At 47.7% G+C, this 21,282-nt stretch overlaps 2 protein-coding genes across 6 annotated transcripts in view; one reads left to right on the top strand and one right to left on the bottom strand.

Annotated features, from left to right (window-relative positions):
• LOC308572889 (multidrug resistance-associated protein 1-like) overlaps positions 1-1,916 on the top strand; it is a 74,742-nt gene extending 72,826 nt beyond the window's left edge. For all 3 annotated transcript variants that reach the window (XM_081169376.1, XM_081169375.1, XM_081169374.1), the window contains one exon: positions 557-1,916. In XM_081169376.1, coding sequence (XP_081025502.1) covers positions 557-665 — 109 coding nt within the window. In that variant the 3' untranslated portion in view covers positions 666-1,916. The remainder of the gene's footprint in view (positions 1-556) is intronic.
• A 3,044-nt stretch (positions 1,917-4,960) lies between these two features.
• Positions 4,961-21,282, bottom strand: part of LITAF (lipopolysaccharide induced TNF factor) — a 30,287-nt gene continuing 13,965 nt past the window's right edge. The window contains exons 1-4 of one of the 3 annotated variants that reach the window (XM_081169793.1): positions 15,771-15,911; positions 10,876-11,060; positions 8,992-9,148; positions 4,961-6,514 (exon numbers count right to left, since the gene is read on the bottom strand). In XM_081169793.1, coding sequence (XP_081025919.1) covers positions 6,406-6,514; positions 8,992-9,148; positions 10,876-11,056 — 447 coding nt within the window. In that variant the 5' untranslated portion in view covers positions 11,057-11,060; positions 15,771-15,911 and the 3' untranslated portion in view covers positions 4,961-6,405. Of the gene's footprint in view, positions 6,515-8,991; positions 9,149-10,875; positions 11,061-11,497; positions 11,523-15,770; positions 15,912-21,282 lie in introns of those variants that run through there. The other 2 variants (XM_081169792.1, XM_081169791.1) reach the window with 2 other exon arrangements.

The following is a 21,282-nucleotide window of genomic DNA, read 5'->3' as shown; positions in this document are numbered from 1 at the left end:
TGGGGTGGAGGTGAAAACTGAGGCAAACGGGGCTGCAGAACAGAAGTGGCGGCTTAAGAAACGGGCTGGGGAAGGTAAAAAGTGAGCTCCATAGTTGGATAGGGCGGGGAGCAAAAGCTCTGCAGGGTTAATGTGAGGAGGGGAAACAGCAGGGAAGTCGGTGTGTGGAGTGATCAGGGGCACAGCTCTGCGGAATCAAGCCTGTGGCCCATCTAATCTGGCATGGTGCCCTCACATCTGCCAGCCAGATGCCCATGGGAAGCCTGCAAGCGGGACCAGAGGGTTCCCCAGTTGTGATTCCCAACATACTGCCTCTGACAGTGAAGGGAGAACACAGCCATGGATAGCCTTACTCTCTATGATTTGTACTTGTATTTGCAGGTTATCCCTGTGCATGGCCAGCGGTGTTGAGTCAGGGATTAGCCTCTGCCCCCTATTTTGCCCTTGGCTCCCATTGACTTCCGGCAGAGAATCAAAACAGGCCCTGCCCCTCTGAATTCTGACCCCACCCCCCTGGAACTGTAAATGTGCTGACTACATTTCTGTTTTGTTTTAGGGTGATTGTCCTTGACAAGGGTGAAATTGCGGAATATGGCTCCCCTGCCAGCCTAATCCAGAAGAGAGGCATTTTCTACAGCATGGCCAAAGACTCTGGCTTGGTTTAACGCCTGGTTCGCGGCTTCTCTCGCTGGGGGTGCAGCTCAGAAGAGGACTGGCGAACCAAACACGGAGGAAGACGGCAGCATCTGCCAAAATCCATTGCCCAAGAAACTCCAGCCAAACAATTCCACTCCTTGCAACGTAATGGAGACACAACAGGCACAAAATCGACTTCTCTCCTCTTCTCTACACTTTCCTGACCTTTTAAAGGGTTAGTTTTCAAGCATAGCAATAGCGATGGACAGGTTGTTTCTTTGAGCCCCAATCCCATCTATTTACCTAGAGCAGGGGTGGCTATATTTTGGCCCTTCGGGTGCTGCTGATCTGAGTCCCCTCTGACCCCGTTGGCCCACGACCAAATTGAGTCCTTGGAGGAGGCCTGGCTGAATTTGTGCCTAAAACATTGCTCAGCCATCCTGGTTTTTGTGGCAAGGAGCTCTTGGAGAGACTGGATAATTTCCTTTTGAAAACCCAGCATCTCAATGGGAGAAACCTTTAGGATGGCTAAATAGAGGGTGGCTAAATAGAGGATAGGAATAGCACAGTCCAAAACTTTAACACCACGAGCAGAATTGTCACGTGCTGGCATGGGGGGGGAGGAGCGAGGGATTTGCCTTCTATTCTGATAAAACATGCTTATTGCATACATTTATCTAGAGCAATTCTGGCTTGTTTTGAGGATGGAGGGAAAAAATGAAAATGGAAGACCAGGTGGTTTTTGTTCTTGGCCGTAGGAAGATGGGGGTTTGTTTTATTATTCCCAAGAACTTTACCCTATACCATAAGATACATATATATTTAACGCTGTGGGTGAAAGAATCACTCCCAGTTGTAGGCAAAATGCTTTTTTGTTGTGGTTCCAAAAAGGAAAATTCAGCCTAATCGTTTCTGTCTAAGGTCCTTTCTCTTTTTCCCCGTCCCCCCCAGCCGTTGTGTTCTTTTAATTGGAAAGGATCTGCAACAAAAACCCACAATTCTTGTGTTCTCCACAGTCATTTTACCAAAGTGAAGCTGGAAGGAAAATCAAACTTATCAGTGCATCTAAATGCTCACTCCAGGAGCTTGGAACAGCAGACTTTGAATTATGTTGCTGACTTTTTTTCTTTTTTTAAAAAGACATGTCTTTTCTTAGAATAAAGTTATTTATTTTTTTTGTAAATACAATTCTCTAAAGTTAAATAGATCGAAATTTACTTTGGTATTTTTGTAATGACTCATGGAAAGAGCTTTCAGTAAAAACCTTTTTGTTTGGAGAACTGTCCTCGTTCTTTGTAAACTTGCAGAAAATAACAGTAGGGTTGCTGTATACAGAGGTGGAAGGTTTTGTCTCCCCAACATGGGAATACTGGACTTACTGTAACTCCTTGGGTGTGTGGTTTAATTTGGGTTTTGCAAGGTGAAATATGTGGGTTTTCTGGACATTTGTAAGTTGCACTTCTGTGTTTACGAATAGGCTTAGGTAACTCTAATAGTTATCTAACTCTAAAGGTAAAGGTAAAGGTACCCCTGCCTGTACGGGCCAGTCTTGACAGACTCTAGGGTTGTGCGCTCATCTCACTCTAGAGGCCGGGAGCCAGCGCTGTCCGCAGACACTTCCGGGTCACGTGGCCAGCGTGACGACGCTGCTCCGGCAAACCGGCACCAGAGCAGCACACGGAAATGCCGTTTACCTTCCCGCGGTAAAGCGGTACCTATTTATCTACTTGCACTTAAGGGTGCTTTCAAACTGCTAGGTGGGCATGAGCTGGGACCAAACGACGAGAGCTCACCCCGCCACGGGGATTCGAACCGCCGACCATGCGATCGTCAAGTCCTAGGTGCTGAGGTTTTACCCACAGCGCCACCCGCGTCCCATACCTAACTCTACCTAACTCTAATAATACCTAACTCTAATTAGGTAACTTTAATAATGGTAAGTGGCCATGGGGCTGTAGATTAGATAGCTTTTTCTATGGTCTTCTGACAAAGGTAGCAAAGATAATTTGTTTTGAACCAAAGCTCTGAACTTTTTAGTGTCATGCGAGGAACAGTCCCATGATAGCTGGAACAAACAAAGAAAGAAAGCTAGGAAATCCCCTTCTGTGGCAACCCTGAGGTCAAACGTCACATGATTTCAAGAGCATGTGATCAGCATGGGAGATTCTAATCAAAGGGGAAAGCCATTCTTAAAAGGGAAGCTGTTGGAAGGAGCCCTAACTCAGCAGGGCACATGCTGGTCATCCAAACCTCTTTTTCCCACTTGGGCCTGCATGAAACTTAAGGCCAAGGCTGGAGACACAGAGATGCAAATTGCAGCATCCCAAGTGAAAGGACGCATGAGTGACGGGTTTCATGTGGTGTGGCAAGGAGAATGCTCCTCTGTTACCTCCATTATTCCAGGTTGAAGGCTGCCAGTACCTTTCTGAGCACAATTCAAAGTGTTGGTGCTGACCTTGAAAGCCCTAAACAGCCTCGGCCCAGTATACCTGAAGGAGCATCTCCACCCCCATTGTTCAGCCCGGACACTGAGGTCCAGCGCCAAGCACCTTCTGGTGGTTCCCTCCCTGCGAGAAGCGAGGTTACAGGGAACCAGGCAGAGGGCCTTCTTGGTGGTGGCACCCTCCTATCAGGTGTCAAGGATATAAACAACTCTCCGACTTTTAGAAGACATCTGAAGGCAACCCTGTTTAGGGAAGTCTTTAATGTTTGATGTTTTACTGTATTTTTAATATTTTGTTGGAAGCCGCCAAGAGTGGCTGGGAAAACCCCGCCAGATGGGTGGGGTATAAATAATAAATGATTATTACTGCATTAAGACATGATAAAGGGGAGGGGAGGTGGGCAGATGGAGAGGAGAGCCTTTCCCATCCTCTGTACGAATGTGGCAAAATAGCTTGTTTTCAGCAGCAGCAGAGAAGACCTGCCTTGCTGCATCAGACCAAAGGACCATCTGTTCCAGGATCACCCCCCCCCATCCTTTCCACGCCAGTTCCTCTAGGACACAGGTGGGGAACCTTTTTGGCTCCGGTGATCAGATCTTTATCCTGGTCGCAGCCCAGGTCCAACTTTGACAGGTGGGTGGGGCAGCACACCTGCCAGTCACATGACATCACAATAAAACCACATGTCTGGCAGGTGGGTTGTCCTGCCTGCCAAAATCCCTCCCCCCCCCCCAATTGCGAGGTGGAAAAAACCACCTTTCTCCTTATCGACTGATGGAGGGGGGGAAGCCTGCATTTTGCAAGCACCAGCTGCTTGAGGGCAAAGTCCATCTCATAGCAGATATCTGCCCCCCCCCCAAAAAAAAGGGCTGCTTGGCTTCAGCTGTGAGAGATTTGCTATAGAGCTGCCTTACTTAAGAGATGGGAGGAAAAAGTTTTCCACCTGCAGATCTCAAAAGCACACCATACCCCAATTCAGAAAGCGAAATCTAAAGTAGGAAGAGCATGCTGGATGAGGAAATCAGTCAGGCATCTGTGAAATCTTTCCACATCAGGGTGGGTGGATGGGAGACCTCAGGTCAGGAGTAGCTTTCCAGGCTGATTTTTTGGGGTCTTGAGGCTCTGGAAGGCCACAAACCCTCCTCTCTAGATCTGCAATAATGCCAGAACACAATAACAGAAGGCTGCTGGATCAGGCCAATGCCCATCTCCTGCAGCATCCTGTTTTTTCAGCGGCCAAGTAGGAGCCTGCAAAGAGGACTGCAGTGCAACAGCGCTCTCTCCCTTCCTGCAAGTTGCAGCAACCAGTGGCGTAGCGTGGGTTCTCAGCACCCGGGGCAAGGCAAGTAATTTGCGCCCCCTAACCAATGGATTTTAGCACTCGAGTCTCTTCCGCGCGCCCCCCCCAGATGTTGCGCCAGGTGCAGCAGGCCCCCCTGCACCCCCCACGCTACGCCACTGCTCCCACCACAAGTCTTCAGGACAGCCATCCAAAGGCTGGCGCGGGGAGAAGGTCTCTCCACCCCACCGCCAGGCTTCGGAGCAGCCTTCCGAAGGCTGGTGCGGGGAGAAGGTCTCTCCGCCCCACCGCCAGGCTTCGGAGCATCCTTCCGAAGGCTGGCACGGGGAGAAGGTCTCTCAGCCCCACCACCAGGCTTCGGAGGAGGTCCGAGGACAGTGGGGTTCCTGCTTCCTCGAGAAGGGCCGGCCAAACGCGCCCCCCCAATGTTGCGCCCGGTGCGGCCGGCACCCCTGGCACCCCCCACGCTACGCCACTGGCAGCAACTCATCCTCCAAAGCATGTCGCCCCTGCAACACAGCCATCCGAGTTAGGAGCCACTGATGGCTTCAACCTGCACCGAACCAGCATTAACAGCCAATTTACAAGATGCACCTTTTTATTTAGAGGACGAAACCGTTGTTTAATTCAAACTAGATCACGTGTGTATAGCCTATGCAAAATAAAACACACACCAAAAAACAATGTATTTAAAAATCTCCAGCGGTCTGCTTTCCTTTCAGGCTTAGGTGGGGCAAATTTGGTGTAGATAAACTTGCCCAGATCTGCAGTGGCAGAGCTAAGAGTCTTTTGCAAGCTGCATCCTGCTCGTTAAAAGAGAAATAAAAGCATATATCCAATGCTACTACCCACAATTCCTGCTGGCGAGTCTTCAGCTCTCTACTGCGTTGTACTTTTAGTTCAGAATAGAAGTAGGTTTCAAGTAGCTCCATCATTGCTGCATCTGCTTCCAAAGGACACTTGCGATGAACTCGTTTGGCAGCTGCTCGCCTGGCCTGCAACTTGCCCGTGGCGGCGAAAGAAAAGCAGAGGTTTTCTCCTATCGGGTCACTGGGGCAGGAAATTTCCGATAGCCGCCCCAACAGAGAATCTAGCCTCAACATTCACAGCTTTGGTTTATCTAGATCACCTATCTGGACATTATTTTCCCTAAGATTTGCTCTATACTCTATGGATACATCAGAAGCTGGTCCTGCTCTAGCCAAACATGTAAAGAGGAGGGAAGGATTTGAGGCACTGAGATCTTTGACTCGTAGCAGAAAGATGATCATTTGGGTCAGAAAGACAAAATTCTAGGCCTGGAACCTATTTCCTCACATTTACTTTTCAGCAGTAATTTAAAAATGCTTCAGAAATCTCGAAGCACTTCTATAAAGCTCCAAATGAATACAAAAACAGATTTTGGAGCACCTGGGTAGCAAACAAGGGCACTACCAGGCGGTCTCTGAAGTTGAAGAGGCAAGCTGAGGTTCTGAGGACCCCTGCAAAATAAAATTTAAAAAACCTGGCCACCAACTTGAAATCAGTTGCTAGAGAAGCCCTGAAGTGCCTCGTTTTGTTAGAAGCTACCTTTAAAAAAACGGGATTTATTTTTTCACAGGGATTCATCAACATTCGCCAGGGAGAGAGAATTTTGGAACCAAGTGTCTCTTGAGGCTGCATAAAAGGCCTTAGCAATTTACACACACAAACAGAGAGAAATATCATTGAGGTTTCCAATTGCAACGCTTCCTCTCAATGCCCAAAAAGGAGGAGAATGGGGGACAGTGCCAAAGCGCAAAGATGAATTAAGACGCTGCACCAGTTCGACACTTTTCTGTGGACAATGCAGGCATGATTTTTGCAAGAAAGAACATGCACTTGTTGGTCGTGAGGCTGGAGAAACATATCCCAATTCTTGGCCAAAGGTTCTTCTTGCACCCAAATCTTCAGAGGCAAAAAAAGGCACAGCGGAAAAAATTATTTCCATGAACTCCAGAAAAGGAAAAAAAGCATATATTTTAAAAAGCGTGTGCCTAATGTTGCTCAGAGACGCCTGTAGGTGCCGACAAGAGCGTTGCAGCTGGGACAGTAGTGGTCAACGTCTTGAAGCGAATCCACGCAGAAGGGGATGAGGCAGCAGCCGGCTACACACCTGTCGAGAGAAAGCAGGCAGCCTTCAGAACACAGACTCTTGCCCCAGGTACTCTGTGACTGCCGTTTCCGGATAAGATCAGCAACACGGCTACAGGTGCTAACAATACTGAGCAAGGCGTACAGACCTTCCGGCTCAGCTCAAGGCAGTTTCCTAATGCAATACAGCACCACCGCATCTTACTCCTGTTCTGTGGATGGAGCGTCTATGCAAACCTCGGCGCGCACAAGCATCCCTGGTCTTCTGCAGCTGGTGTATCAAAAGGGCCTTATAACTCGCTCACCAAGCAAGGCAGAGAGCTTAAGAATACAAGAAGAGGTCTGCTGGATCAGGCCACTAGCCCATCGTCCAGTACCTTTCCAAGCATAATTCAAAGTGTCGGTGCTGACCTTGAAAGCCCTAAACGGCCTCGGCCCAGTATACCTGAAGGATCATCTCCACCCCCATTGTTCTGCCCGGACACTGAGGTCCAGCTCTGAGGGCCTTCTGGCAGTTCTCTCCCTGCGAGAAGCAAGGTTACAGGGAACCAGGCAGAGGGCCTTCTCGGTGGTGGCACCCTCCTATCAGATGTCAAGGAAATAAATAACTATCTGACTTTTAGAAGACATCTGAAGGCAACCTTGTTTAGGGAAGTTTTTAATGTTTGATGTTTTACTGTATTTTTAATATTTTGTTGGAAGCTGCCCAGAGTGGCTGGGGAAACCCAGCCAGATGGGCGGGGTATAAATAATAAATTATTATTATTATTATTATTATCTAGTCCAGCATCCTGTTCTTTCAATGGCCAACCAGGTGCCTGCGGGAAACCGGGAAACAGGACTCGCCGTGGTCTCCAGCCACTGTTTGGAAGCACTGATGCCTCCAACTGTGGAGGAAGGGCAAAGCTATCATGGCTGGGAGCCACAGATAGGCTTTTCCTCAATGAATTTGTCTAACCCTCTTACGTGGTTAGTGTGTCTGACTAGGACCTGGGAGTTCAAATCCCCGCTTGCCCCTGATTCCCGCATTGCAAGGGGGTTGGAGCGAATGACTCTTTGGGGACTCCCCCTTTTTTATTCATTCTTTTATTTATATTTTATACCTTTACAGTGGTACCTCTGGATGCGAACGGGATCTGTTCTGGAGCCCCGGTCGCATCCTGAAGCGAACATAACCCACGCCTGCGGGTCGCGATTCGCCTCTTCTGCGCATGCACGTGATGTCATTTTGAGCGCATGCGCGAGCGGCGAAACCCGGAAGTAATGCGTTCCGTTACTTCCAGGTCGCTGTGGAGCGCAACCCAAAAATGCTCAACCCGAAGCTACTTCAACCCAAGGTATGGCTGTATTTACATTAATTTTTACAAAGTTAATAATCATAAATAAATAAGAATAAAAACGTGTACCCCACCATCGAGACTCTTCCATTGTAACTATCCAACCTCCCAAAATTTCAACACCTCTTGCAATGGCTTTGACCGCTTTCCGTTTTAACAGTACAAATTCTACAAAAGCCCTCCATATCTCCTCAAAATCATTTCTCCCTTACCTTAATGGCACATGTTAATTTATAATTAATAGCTCTATCCCACACCTCTCTATACCATTCTTCCATTTTATATTCTGCTTTCCACTTCCACTTCCTAGCTATCATAATTCAGGCAGCTGTCAATAAATTTGTGAGTGAGGCCTTCATAGCCTGCGAACCTTCCATCCCATCGTAAATTGATAACAGTACTACCTCTGGACTCTCGGTCAGCTTTAACCCAGTGATTTCTGTTATCTCCTTGAACACCCTTTGCCAAAAAAACTGTACATACAGTGGTGCCCCGCAAGACGAATGCCTTGCAAGACGGAAAACTCGCTAGACGAAAGAGTTTTCCGTTTTGGAGGTGCTTCGCAAAACGAATCTCCTATGGGCTTGCTTCGCAAGACGACAATGTCTTGCGAGTTCCTGCTGGTTTTTCCCCCTCCCCCCTTTTTTTAAGCCGCTAAGCCGCTTATCAGCTGATCCGATCAGCAGATAAGCTAAACGAAGAGAATCACAGAACGGATTCTTTTCGTCTTGCGAGGCACCACTGTATTTACAACCCCACCACATGTGAACTTAATTCCCTGTTTCCTGGCATCCCCTCAAATGGGACCCCTGACAACTCCCAAGATTCTGTGAAACTCACTGGGTGATCCTGAGCGAGTAACTGCCTCTGGGCCTAACCTACAGGGTTGTTGTGGACATTACATGAGGAGTGGGGGAGCCCACATACGCCACTTCGAGCTCCTTGGAGAAGGTGGTTGATATATGCATGATCATCATCATCATCATTTTGGTTGTGAACGTTCCTCCTATGTAATGTGGGAGCAGCCAACCTCCAGCCCTCCAAGAAACTGCGAGGCTCCTATCTCCCATCAGCCGCAGCCCAATGGTCCCAGTTCAGCAGCCCCTGGCTTAATGCATACAAGAGATCAGCATACAAAGGCAGCTGGCAAGGACCTACTTACCCCACCAGGAAGAGGCCGCCACAAGCCAGCCAGGTCAGCGCCCCAGAAGTGTACGAGAGGCGCGTCAAAATGGTTTTTTGACACGCAGGGCAGTTCATCTGGACGGGACGGTCGTGGAAGACCAGCGGTGCCTGGACGTAAACCGCCTGAACGGTAACTGGGGCAGCAGAGGAGGCAAAGAGACAAGGGTGAGAGAGTCACACTCCTTTCCTGCTCAACCTCGGACTCCCTCCTCCTCCTCCTCAACACCAGGGCGAAAGTGCCTTGCAAATTGCCGTCTGGCTCGCCAGAAGCTCAGATCCGCCGGGAGAAAAGCCACCCCAATGGGAAATCAAAACAAACCATCTCAAGGAAGATGCAAGAGGCTCCCTCTTCTGTCTCGGCTGCTGGCTTTCAGATGCCAACATGGCTGAATCCCCGAGAAGGGAGCAGGGGATGTTGCTGGTCTCAGCTCAGCCTGGGCGACGGTCAGAGACCATGATGGGAGTTGCAGTCCAGTCAGTGGCGTAGCGTGGGGGGTGCAGGGGGGCCGGCCGCACCGGGCGCAACATCTGGGGGTTAGGGTTAGGGGGCGCAAATCCACGGGTTAGGGGGCGCAAATCCATGGGTTAGGGGGCGCAAATTACTTGCCTTGCCCCGGGTGCTGACAACCCACGCTACGCCACTGAGTCCAGTCATGTCTGGAGGGTTATGGGGCTCAGTCTGAGGGGCACATACTGATGCTATAAAGGCCTGTTTGCACTGTGCATTTAAAGCACTACGCTATTGTCGCTTCAAGGAATCCTATCCCTCCCATGGTGGCAGCCAAGTAGAGAAACAAGAAGAGTTCTTACTGAGTCTTTTACAGTGGTACCTTGGTACTTAAATGGCTTGGCTCCCAAACATATCAGCTCCCGGACGCCACAAACTTGGAAGTGTGTGTTCCGGTTTTCAAACGTTTTTCAGAAGCCAAATACCCGACGCAACTTCTGCTTGAGTGCAGGAAGCTCCTGCAGCCAATCAGAAGCCGCGCCTTGGTTTTCGGATGGTTTTGGGAGTCGAACGAATTAAGTTAGAGAACCAAGGTACCACTGTATTTAATATTCACAGAGAGAGATGTAGAAATGTCATCTCTCTTAGACAATGGCGTCGCTCCAAGTAAAGTCCCACCCCCTCCGTCTCTCCTATTCTACATCACCCCTGTGCTGGCTGATCTGTGCTTTCTGCCTCTGAGTTTTCTGTTCTCCTACTCTCAATGCCCGCCGGGTCCTGGGAGAGTGAGGGGTCAGGAATGCTCTCCAAAGACACTGAGTCTGTCGCTGCCTCTCCCCTTGTGCTTCTTCTTCCTCCTGCCCCTCTCCCAATATTTTGCAGCTTCTCCCCTCTGCAGCCTCTGAACGATGCCCTTCTGCAAACCACTGTTCTGAATCTATACTGTCCTCCTCAGGAAGGTTCAGGAGGGGAGGGCGGTCTCCACCATTCCTCCTCAGTCCAGTCCTTGACCGCTACTTCTTTAAACAGCCACGACTCCCCCCAAGGAATCCTGGGAAGTGTAGTTTGTTGAGGGTGCTGGGAGTTGTTTGGAGGCCCTTGTTCCCCTCATGGAGCTACAGTTCCCAGAGTGCTTTAAACACCAATCCCAATTCCCAGGGAACCGTAGCTCTGTGAGGGGAACAAGGGCCTCTGAACAACTCCCAGCACCCTCAACAAACTACACTTCCCAGGATTCCTTGGGGGGAGTCGTGGCTGTTTAAAGAGGTATCGTAGCACTGTTGATTTAGAGCACTGGTGGGCTCCAGTTCTGCTCAGAGGGTACCGGGGGACCTTATATTTATAGCCTTCAATCTTCCAGACGGAAGGAAAGTGGGGTGTAAGTGGACCAAGATGGTGCAGTTGAAGGCTTACCTGGTTGGGGACCTCCTATGACTCCAGGTTGCATGCCATATGGCGGTGCCTGTTGGCCTTTCATATTTGGTCCAGGCCCCGGGACGGGATAGGGCTGGGGGTACGGAGCAGAATGGATGCCGGTTGTCTCGGTGTAAGGAGGAGGCTGGGCCCCCTGAAAGCCAGGAGCGGATGGATTCATTTTTCTGGGAGACAGAAAATGAAAAGGCATGCATGTTATTATTTCCTCCATATCTCGCCCTTCGTCCCAAAGGATGCAAATGCATCAAAATCACACCTTTTTTTAAAAAAAGTATTCTAAACGTAAGCTAGTGTTAGAAGCTTATCTTTCATATATAGATATATTATTAAATAAAATGAAGAGCATAAATAAATGTTTTTACAGGTTGAAAGCAGCAGAAAGTATTCGTTCATTTATTCATTCGTCCATTCTCCACCTTTTCCCCTGATGGGATTCAAGGCAGCATGCAGATAAAACCAAGAATTGCTTAAAAACCAGAATCGCTGCAGAATTGTTGGATATTGATAAAGTTATCACTGATCTGCTTGTTACAAAAAACATCCATTTTTCCATAAATCTTAGGCTGGTTTATATGTATTCTTTTAGCTCAGTCATAGTTACCATGGACCACATTTCCTCAATCCATTCAGATACAATCACAGATATGCTCCACAAAGGGGAAGCCACCACCCAAAAGGCCCTGTTACGCATCAGCACCAACTAGGCAGCCCCTAGTGGTGACACCACCAGCGAGGTGGGCATAGAATGTAGGTGTTGTGCTTAGTAGCCATTTATAATGGTTGGGAGTTACTCGTGCGTAATCCTGCTCCGTTTGAGCATTAGATTGCCTGGTTAAACCCTCCGGACTGCACAGCCCATCTCAGCGTGGCTGCCCTTAGTCACTCGTAGAATCTGTCTGTGGGCGTTTCTTAAAGCGTTGCCAACATAAGAGTTGTTTGACGCCCAATCGTCTCCGCCTCTCACTGTGCGGAAGTCTCCTGCGCAGGGTGGACGTGGGCAGCGGGGTGCTTGGGCTCTCCTCACTAACTTCCAGCGAAGAGTCGTGGAGCCCCTGCACCTCCCTGTCCCATTGCTCTCCTGGATCCCTGGTGTTACACTCATTCTCTTCCCCTTCTTCCCAGCTGAGTCTCCCCCTAGCGCTGGGACCTTCCCCTGCAGAATCAGAGACCCTCTCCTTCTCCTGTGCCTCTGATGGCAGTTCCCTGACACCATTTGTCTTATCTTCCACTGATTGTCTTAACTGAAAGAAGGAACTTCAGAATTAAGGCGAGATATGGATAGAGGAAGAAGGTGGTCTGAAGAGCATGTGAACCGCCCCGAGACCTTTGGGTATAGGGCGGTATAGAAATAAAATAAATAAAAATAAAATCAGACAAGCCATGTTGGAGCAGGCCAAAGGCCTACCTGCTGTCACAATGACCAATGGTGCTGTCACAATGGGAAACCTGAAAGTTGGGAAACCTGCAATCAGGAGCTTAGGCACAACCACAGTCTCCTCAATTGCGAGTCCCAGGAACTGTTCAGAGGCCTCCAGCAAGGCTCTGAATAATCAGAAGGAACAAAGGCAGCAGCATTAATTTTAAGGCCAGCTAAAAATAGTCATGTTCTTAACTGGCTTTTGACATCATTGTTAACGCTGCTGCCTTTGTTAATTCTGATAAACTAAACAGAGCAATGCTTTGTACAGTAGCTCTGCAGAAAAAGCCATAAACAAAAGATGATTATTTTTTAACCGCATTCAAAAAGCCTAGAAAGTGGGTGCCAACTTAAAGGAAGGAGCCGGGTGAGCAGTCACAGTCTCCCAGCCTAATCTACCTCACAGGGCTGTTTTGAGGATAAAAGGGGGAAAGGGAGGGGCAGAGAACCACCTTGATCTGCCTGCTGGAAAGGCAATATGTGAATGTACTACTAATCATAGTGAGAAGTATCCCAAAAGGAATAGAAGGGATTTCTCCTGTTCTGACAAGACTCTTAAAAGTGAATGCATTGCTGGCCTACTAGACCCAGGAAAGGGAATCTGTGGCTCTCCAGATGTTGCCCCATCGTCTCTGGCCACTGGCCATGCTGACTGGGGCTGATGGGAGTCCAACAACATCTGGAGGGACACAACCAGGGCTAGAAAGTCATACACAGGCACCCCCAAACTCGGCCCTCCAGATGTTCTGAGACTACAGTTCCCATCATCCCTAGCTAACAGAACCAGTGGTCAGGGATGATGGGAACTGTAGTCTCAAAACATCTGGAGGGCTGAGTTTGGGGGTGCCTGGTCGTATGTATAAGCTAATCGCCAAATGCCATCTTAAACCTAGGTTGTGCTCGCCACAACGGAAAACCAGGCACCATGTTTTCCTCCAGTGGTGGTGTTGCTGTTGATTTCATTTATATTTTAAAGAAAAAAATCTCAAAGCGCTTTGCAACACATTAAAACATCAAAGGAAACAATCCAGAATAAAACAAATTCAAGCTTCCAGGAAAATGTTTCAGATCCTTCTCTGAGTGAGATTTGGCTTTCCCTATTTGCCTACTTAATTTATAGAGCAGCCTCATAGCAGAAGAATGCTAGGGAGCCAGTGTGGTACAGTGGTTAGAGTGTCGGACCAGGACCTGGGAGATCAGGGTTCAAATCCCCACTCGGACCTGAAGGTCACTGGGTGACCTTGGGGCAGTCACAGCCTCTTAACCTCCCTCACAGGGTTGTTGTAGGAGGGGGGAAAGCCCTGTACTCCCTGGGGAGAAAGGTGGAGTCAAAATGCAATTAACAGGAGACACTCACTCTTGAGAAGAAGAATAAGAAGACTTTGGATTTGATATCCCGCTTTATCACTATCCTAAGGAGTCTCAAAGCGGCTCACATTCTCCTTTCCCTTCCTCCCCCACAACAAACACTCTGTGAGGTGAGTGGGGCTGAGAGACTTCAAAGAAGTGTGACTAGCCCAAGGTCACCCAGCAGCTGCATGGGGAGGAGCAGGGAAGCCAACCCGGTTCACCAGATTACGAGTCCACCGCTCTTAACCACTACCCCACACTGGCTCTTGAGATGTTGAACAGCCAGCGGCTAGCTGTCCATGGGAGATTCAGAAGCAGAAGCCACTCCTAGCTGCTTCAACATCCAGTGGTTAACCCAGACAAAAATATGACTTTCCACTTCCAACTATTAGCCAACCACAATCTTTGCACACCTCACATCTTGCATTAAGTCAATCTTTCACCAGAAAGAAACAAATGGCTACGTAAGCAAACTTGCGGCAACGAATTTCCCCATCCAGTTGCGCAAAGCATTGAGCTGTCTTTGGGATCAGCGGGTTCTTTGATTGCTCATCGGTTCACTGGTATTTTATCTGCAAGTATATCTTACCATCACTACCCAACAGCTACATGTGCAATACTACCCACAAAACCCACGTAGGAAAAAAACAACAACCCACAAGCTGCAAGATGGAGCAGGTTGGAGCCACCAGCCTTCAAGAGATCAGATCACACATGCAGGTCAGAAGACCCTACGGTGCCATAAGCAGAGTGAAAATGTGTTGCAGGAAGAACTGGGAGAGAGAATAAGCATCTCCTTATGGGGAAACCCTGTGTCAGCAGCACCAGTGACTTCTATGGGGCACAAAGCTAGGCAATGCGTATGGAAGTCCTGGGCTACCCAGATGACAAGACACCCCCCCCCCGCCTCACTGATTATATAATACAGTGGTACTTCGGGTTAAGTACTTAATTCGTTCCAAAGGTCCGTTCTTTACCTGAAACTGGTCTTAACCTGAAGCACCACTTTAGCTAATGGGGCCTCCTGCTGCTTCCGCGCCGCTGGAGCAAGATTTCTGTTCTCATCCTGAAGCAAAGTTCTTAACCTGAGGTACTACTTCTGGGTTAGCGGAGTCTGTAACCTGAAGTGTATGTAACCCGAGGTACCACTGTACAGGCACGTCCAACAGGTAGATTGTGACCTACCGGGAGATCACTGAACGTCTGTGGTTGAACGCTGGTAGATCAACAACTTTGGCTCCCCTAGAAACAGACCTTCCTTGTTCCTAAAAAACAACTTTGACCTGAACCCCAAAAAAGCGAGTCCATCACTGTCAGTTTTTAACTCTGAGTAGATCACACAGTCTCTTGGGAGTTGGCCACCCCTGATATAATACAATCATACCTCGGGTTACAGACGCTTCAGGTTGTGTGTTTTCGGGTTGCACACCATGCCGAACCTGGAAGTACCGGAATGGGTTACTTCCGGGTTTCAGTGCTTTGCGCATGCGCAGACGCGCCAAATCACAGCCCGCGCATGCGCAGATGCAGTAATGCGGGTTGCGAACACTGCAGGTTGCGAACGTGTCTCCCATGCGGATCACATTCTCAACTCGAGCGTCCACTGTAAATCCACATACAAACAAATGATCTTAAAATCTGTAATCTTTAACCAGCTGTATTAGCAAACCAAAATGGGTTTCTTCCCACCAACCAAAGGACCCCACAATCAAATGAAGCGGCAGGTTTATTTTTAACCATTGAATCTTTAAAATACAGTGGTACCTCAGGTTACATACGCTTCAGGTGACAGACTCCGCTAACCCAGAAAGAGTGCTTCAAGTTAAGAACTTTGCTTCAGGATGAAAACAGAAATCGTGCTCCGGTGGTGTGGCAGCAGCAGGAGGCCCCATTAGCTAAAGTAGTGCTTCAGGTTAAGAACAGTTTCAGGTTAAGAACGGACCTCCGGAACGAATTAAGTACTTAAGCCGAGGTACCACTGTACATAAATGTAAAGGGTGCCATTCCCTTCAGAACCACATGTAACCAAATAAACACCCCGTGTTTCTTTAACTGGGAAGCAGGCTGAGTCGTTTCCGGGAGGTGGAACAAAAAGAACAAGTCTCACCGCTTGGCCTGGCAAGCTGCCTGCAGGTGGTTTAAGTCCTTGGCCGTTCCGGCTTCCAAATGTGAAAAGGGGGTTTGCAGAGCACAGCCATGCGGAGCGAGGAATAAATAATGCAGACAGCACCCAGCTGCTTTCAGTAGCCCAAAGTACACAGTATGATAAGAGGATGCAGCTTCCTGTCCCAGCTGGTGTGTTTGCTCAGGGAACAGCTCTTATTATCTTTCCAAAGATACATTTCCACCTACCTGGCCTGCAATGAAGCATAAACTTCCGTGTTGTAGACATTGCATATATATAATTTATACATGCAGGCTGAAAAGGCCTTTTCTTTTTCTTTTTACAGTACGCATTTAGCATCTCTCTAAGAAATTGCCAGTCTAATCAAGCTGCTTGATGGCACAAATGCATTGTATTAAAAAGCATATGTCAGGGATACCAGCCTCACTTCTCTATGTTTTTAAAAAAATTCTTTTCTTCCTCCAAAACTTTATTAGGCATTACAGATGTAGACCATCTTAAAACATCCATATGCAACATTTTAAAAAAACATATACAAAGAAGCAGCCATATAAGACATATAGTAACAGAAATTGTCATGGGAGTGTCTTCCCGGCTAAATGGTGCCAATAGTAGATACTACTGACAGAAACGCAGCCACCTCCAGCTTAATATCAGACAGGTGGAATTTGATATCTTCATTGTGCCATGATGCTAAGCTACCCAAAAAGGGGAATAACACGTGTTTACGTAGCGGGTTGTATAGTGGACAGTAGAAAAGAATATGTTCTACTGTGTCCGGCACATTCAAATAACTTCCACAATGTCTATCATTTCTAGGGATGTTTAAATATATGCACTTAACAAAAGCTGGGGGAGAAATGTTCAGCTAACATAAATGCCCTGCGTTGGGCTGGAATTACCATACTTTTCCATGTATAAGACGACCCACAATTTTGAACATAATTTTTAAGTAAAAAAACCTAGTCTTATACACGGATACAATCTCCCCCCCATTTTCTCAATTTGGAGTCCCCCAAAATTGGGGGCATCTTATACATGGGGGCATCTTGTACACGGAAAAATACATTATTAACTTTGAGACATAAGTCATCCTGTTATTGGTTGTATTAAAACCATAGAACTTTGGGGAGCAGATTTGATTTACAGCTGACTAATGTTCTGTTTTTCAATATCCCTTATCTAATTTGGATATTGCAATAAATGTATTGCTCACTAGAATTACACAATAATTCCAAGTCAACACCAATAAATTGAATTTTGTGTGTATGAGTTGGAGCCATCTGGATTTATAGGAGTCCTTAAGTAAGTCAGAAAGCAGACTCAACGGTTGGGAACGGAAATGGCAATGAAGTCAGTATTTTATAGTGCTAGTCCACACTCAATATTCCATCATGTGTATACCTCATTCTGTACACATTGACTCATACTTGATTGAATTTGGGACTCATACTTGATTGAATTTGCCCAAGGACAGGTCTCAAGAAACTTGAGTGTAGCTTATCTAAATCACTATTATATAAAGGTAAAGGGACCCCTGACCACTAGGTCCCATCGCGGACGACTCTGGGGTTGCGGCGCTCATCTCGCTTTATTGGCCGAGGGAGCCGGTGTACAGCTTCTGGGTCATGTGGCCAGCATGACTAAGCCGCTTCTGGCGAACCAGAGCAGCGCACGGAAACGCTGTTTACCTTCCTGCCAGAGTGGTACCTATTTATCTACTTGCACTTGACGTGCTTTCGAACTGCTAGGTTGGCAGGAGCAGGGATTGAGCAACGGGAGCTCACCCTGTCACGGGGTTTCGAACCGCCGACCTTCCGATCGGCAAGCCCTAGGCTCTGTGGTTTAACCCACAGTGCCACCCACGTCCTCCATCCATATTGGGGTCCTAAAAAGTAGCTGCGACAACACTTTAGCTTGAAAAATCTGAACGGCAGCTGGTATAAACTCATTACATTTCTGAGAATAAAAGTGGGGTACGTTTTCCCTGTTTTATAGCACTTGTGCGATGGTTTGACCAACTGGAGTTGCTCTGGAATAAAAGTCCGAGATAAATCTGCATCTTTACTTGCTGGATTTCTTATCCCCTTACTTTCCATTTCTCTAGTGTCCGGAAATTAGAGAAGACCAGATTTTTTTGTCTTCTCATAATTTAGAGAGAGTCTGTTAATTTCACAGTAAGAAACCAAGGAGCGTAAAAGACGATTCAAACCTATCCTTATCTGTGATAATAAGGTCGTATCATCTGCATACAGTAAAAGTGGGACCGGGTTTTGGTTGGTTTTGGGGGCATGTGATTCTATTTTGTGGATGTGCTCTGGAAGATCTGATGGGGGGGGGGAATTAAAGAGAAAAGGGGCAAGAATGCACCCTTGTTTTACACCTTTCATGTTAGGGATATCAAGAGAGGTGACCTTTGATAGTGAGTTTAATTTAGCAGATGTTAAAAGGTAACTCTCTAGGTACCTGCAATTCTTTATTTTTCTCCCATCACCAATTCACTCAGAATACTTTCAAAACTAGCACGGTTAGTAGGGCCCTGGAGTGAAATGGACACCAATGTTAAGAGAAGCAGAATGAACTTCAAAATAAGCTTCTTGGTTTATCAAAAGGATAGCACCAATCCTTTTTTTCTGATGCTTCTGCTCTTATCTTGAAAATATGTCTACTCCCATTCTGCAAATAAAATAAAAAAGATTGATACTACACTACACACTGAAATGTTTAAATGTTTCTTTGGCTGAATCTTCATGTCACACTTGCCATCCTCTCTTGCCACACCCTTTGAGAACCACTGGAATAGGGACCTGGGAGCTCAGCCTCACCTTTCCATCCCAAATTTCAGCCACTGTGGAAAGGGAAGCGGGGATGCGAGCTCTCCTCTCTAACCTTCCTATGGAGCGGAGAAGCTTGATGTGGCTGGGGAGGGCTTTAATCAGCTTGTGTGGGGAGAAGGCTAATAATAAATAATTATAATTATTTATACCCAGCCCTCCCCGGCCAAAGCTGGGCTCAGGGCAGCTAACACCAATAAAATTACAATAAAAACATAATAGAAAATAAAATAAAGCAATTTAAAATACAGGTTAAAATGCAATTTAAAATGCAGCCTCATTTTAAAAGTAGCCCATAGGTCAAAACCATAAGGGGAGGGAAACATAAGGGTCAGACTGAGTCCAAACCAAAGGCCAGGTGGAACAGCTCTGTCTTGCAGGCCCTGTGGAAAGATATATGAGGCAGCAGCGACTGAGCAGCACCCTGAACAGAAAGCTGTAACCTTTCCATCCAGCCAAAGGCACTGCCTTTGCAGATAGGAGCACAGAACTCACCGCGACCAACCCTGCTGTCTCGACATTCCTGCAAGGCAAGAGTGTCTCGCAAGGGAGCTCACCACTCCTCGTCTTAAAAAGCTTGCCGGGACAAGCAGGGGAACTCGTTGGGACGTCCTCGCCACTGCGGAACTCCTTATTCTGCTCCTAATTCCTGAGCCGTGACTCCGGGGCCCTGCTATGCTGCTGCCCAGTCTGCCTAAAGGTCACTTCCTTACTCCTGAGTAAGAGTCTACGGCCAAAACCTAACTTCCTGCCACAATGACAGTTAACTCCTAACTGAGCGGAACCCCCAGCCAATTGGAACTTGCTCTCACCCAGACCAACCGGGCTGAATTTATCTGGTCCAGGCCCTGCCTCGTAATATTGTAAAGTAACAGAAGGGAGAGAAAAAGAGAGACCCTCAGAACCTGTCACCAAGGACCTGGCTCTATGTAGCTTTCCAACCTCGCAATAGTGCAAAACTAAAATTATTAGTAGTATTATTATTCAGACCTTTACAGTCACAGAAAATTCCTTAACCTCAAAGCATAAGCACAAAATAAACAGCTTTTTTTTCCCACACGGAGGAAAGAATAGCTAACTCAAGTGCTTATGAATGCAGATCTAGAGTGCTCTCTGTAAGTCATATATCATCCTCTTTTGCATGCAGAAGGTCCCAGTTCAACCTTGGCAACACCCCCAGTAAAAAGGACATGTCGCCATTAAGAAAAAGATGTGTGGTCTATCCCTGGACCAAGTGACTTTGGTTCTTTAAGTTCTCAGAGTTCTTAACCGAGCTTGAGGTTGTCATATGAACCAGCCAGATATTTAACTGATCATCCATCACAGCCAGTCCATCATCTGAACAATAAGACTTGAGAGCTGTCCTGCCCAAACATGGCAACTAGACATTCCATTTTGGCAGTGCTGTATTAAGTATATCCAGCACTGCTGACCTTTTTATGGCACTGCCGGCGGCTTTGCGGGGCTGGAGGAGGCGGGCAGCAGCAGCTCCGGTGGGGAAAATGTGAAGGCTCTGGGCGCGGCGCTGCTTAAGCGAGGCGGGAGAGGGTGGCGAGCTGATGCTCGGAGCCGCAGCACCCAGCCTCTGCCTCTTCCCTGGCGCCTGTGCCATGATGGTCACGGCAGGCAGAGGCCCCAGGCGCGGCACTGCTTCGGCGCAGCATGGGAGAGGTGGGCGAGGGCAGTGAGTTGATGCCAGGAGGCGTTGCGCCCAGCCTCCGCTTCTTCCCTGGCACCCTCCAGAACTTGGCGCCCTGGCGCCCCGCGCCACTTGCCTCTGTGGGCAAGATGCCCCTGCATTTTGGCGACTGCAACCCTGGTTTAAGAAGCCATTTGGTGCCTGGCCTATACAGTGGTACCTTGGTTTTCGAAAGTAATCCACTCCAGAAGACCGTTCGACTTCCGAAACATTCGAAAACCGAAGCATTTACTTCCGGAAAACTCAATACGGAAGCCGCATGGCATGTTCGACTTCCAAAAAGCGTTTGGAAACCGAAGCAGTTACTCCTGGGTTTTCGGCGTTCGAAAACCGAAATGTTTGACTTCTGAGATGTTCAAAAACCGAGGTACCACTGGATCTGAGTTTCTAGCGCTGACCAGGAGCAGTGCAAACTGAAATGTTTTTTGCCAGCCTCACTTGTCAGGGATTCTGAACCCAAAGCTCTAAAACGAGCCCGTAGAATTTCATAGGGCAGCCCTCAAATGCAACCACTGAAGAGAGATGTTTTGCCAGGAGAGGCCAGATAAGCGATTAGCATCTAGCCAGCCGTGGCAGATGCGCATGCAATGATATACTTGTGGTTTTATTCTTAGAACTGATGGAAGCCAGAGAACTCTCCACTCTAATGACTCTGCCTGCATCAGATTTTACGGTTATCTACTCTGCTTCCTTTCCCCCTCTCTTTCTTTGCTTCCCGTAATTCCTGGAAGTGTTACTGGAAATATTAACACAAACACACTTGGGATCTTTCTCAGTGGTTCTGGGACTTCATGTGCCAAAAATTAGGCAAGAAGAAACAAGGCCACAAACCAACCAACCCCCCCCCCCCAGTGTTAAGCAACTTGACATCCTCACGTGCAATCTGACGCTCAATTATTTTTTAAGGATATGTTTACATATTTTTTTGAAAATGCAGGTGCAAAAAGTCAGTAAGATGTAT

Source organism: Podarcis bocagei (assembly GCF_964188305.1).
Source record: "Podarcis bocagei genome assembly, chromosome: 14".
Taxonomy (NCBI): domain Eukaryota; kingdom Metazoa; phylum Chordata; class Lepidosauria; order Squamata; family Lacertidae; genus Podarcis; species Podarcis bocagei.
This window is presented reverse-complemented; position numbering and strand designations above follow the sequence as displayed.